This window comes from Pterocles gutturalis, unplaced genomic scaffold (genome assembly GCF_000699245.1).
Source record: "Pterocles gutturalis isolate BGI_N339 unplaced genomic scaffold, ASM69924v1 C11849659, whole genome shotgun sequence".
NCBI classification, from domain to species: Eukaryota; Metazoa; Chordata; class Aves; order Pterocliformes; family Pteroclidae; genus Pterocles; species Pterocles gutturalis.
In genome coordinates this window covers 1-1,229 of record NW_010154797.1, presented here as the reverse complement: position 1 = coordinate 1,229, position 1,229 = coordinate 1, and the positions used below count along the sequence as shown (strand labels likewise).

The 1,229-nt window shown below is 43.0% G+C and overlaps 1 protein-coding gene across 1 annotated transcript; it reads left to right on the top strand.

The window, feature by feature from the left end:
* Window positions 1-30: 30 nt before the first annotated feature.
* On the top strand, window positions 31-174 carry ATPIF1 (ATPase inhibitory factor 1; the record flags this gene model as incomplete). The annotated part of the gene is made up of 1 exon (XM_010086226.1): window positions 31-174. A coding segment is annotated over one exon (144 nt), but the record flags the coding sequence as incomplete, so codon positions are not given.
* Window positions 175-1,229: the final 1,055 nt, after the last annotated feature.

The following is a 1,229-nucleotide window of genomic DNA, read 5'->3' as shown; positions in this document are numbered from 1 at the left end:
GGGGCTGCACCTCGAGCCGCGCTTGTTTGCAGGGAGAAGGAGAGGGAGCAGCTTGCTGCCTTACGGAAACACCATGAGGAAGAGATTGATCACCACAAGAAAGAGATAGAGCGGCTGCAGAAGGAGATCGAGCGTCATAAGCATAAGATCAAGAAGCTGAAAGACGATGACTAGGCTGCTGCTGCTGCTGTTGTTGAATGTACACGGCCAACACTGATTGTGGTGTAAAAAAAAAAAAAAAACAGCGTTGGAGACTTTGTGCTTTGGCCAACATAATCCAAATTTGTCCAATTATGCTGTGGTCTGCAACAACGTTAAATAAACTACTCAGTCTCTCTTTTCTGTTCAATAACTATTTAATAGAAAAAAAACCAAACCACTGTCTGGTTTTAAACTTCATTCTTCCAAATTAAGAATATCTGCTTGCATAGGCAGACCTGTACAGAACTTCACTGTTTTCTTTAGATCTGTTGGAAAGAAATGCCCATTTGTACTTAGGATGCTAACTACACTTAAAGCTGCAAGAAGAGTCGGGGAAAAAACGGTACCTGTGTAGAGACCCACTGACACAGGAATAACTGTCTCAATAAAACTGTCACTGTGGTGTAGGGGGGAGGTGGCTTTACCCTGAACTAGCGGGGTAGCTATAAGAAACTAAGGTGCTTTTCTTGCACTTAAGAGTTTAGTGCTGTAAACTGAGAAAGAAAAATACTACTCTGTCACAGTGATGTCACCTGTGGTGGTGCAACTTTCTAGAGCAAGACAGCTGAGATCCTGACTTCTACATGAATGTTCTTTTCTGCAAAGACTTACTTGCACAATGGTGGTCTTTCTCATCTCTTGTTCCTGATGTTCCTTATTTAAGTCCATTTCCAAAGAAAGATGGATTAAAATTAATTTTACGCAGGTTCAGTCACTTCTGCGATTTTAATATAATACACCTATCATAAAAAAGACGGCAAGTGACGTACTGAAATAGCATGGCCTTACTGCACTAAACCCTGACAAGAAGGGAATTTTATGTAGCAAGAACAGGCAGGTAAGAAAACAGCCTTTCCTTCCATACCTGCTCGCTTGCATCCGTAAGCTGCCTGAACAGACTTTGTTTTTGGCAAATCAGAGCCTTTGACGTAGGAAGTGCTTTGACAAGGGTGTGACTGGCTGGCTGATGGTGTCCCAGCTTCTCACCCTCAGCAAGTCTGCTGACAGCACCAAGCTGTGTGGTGTGG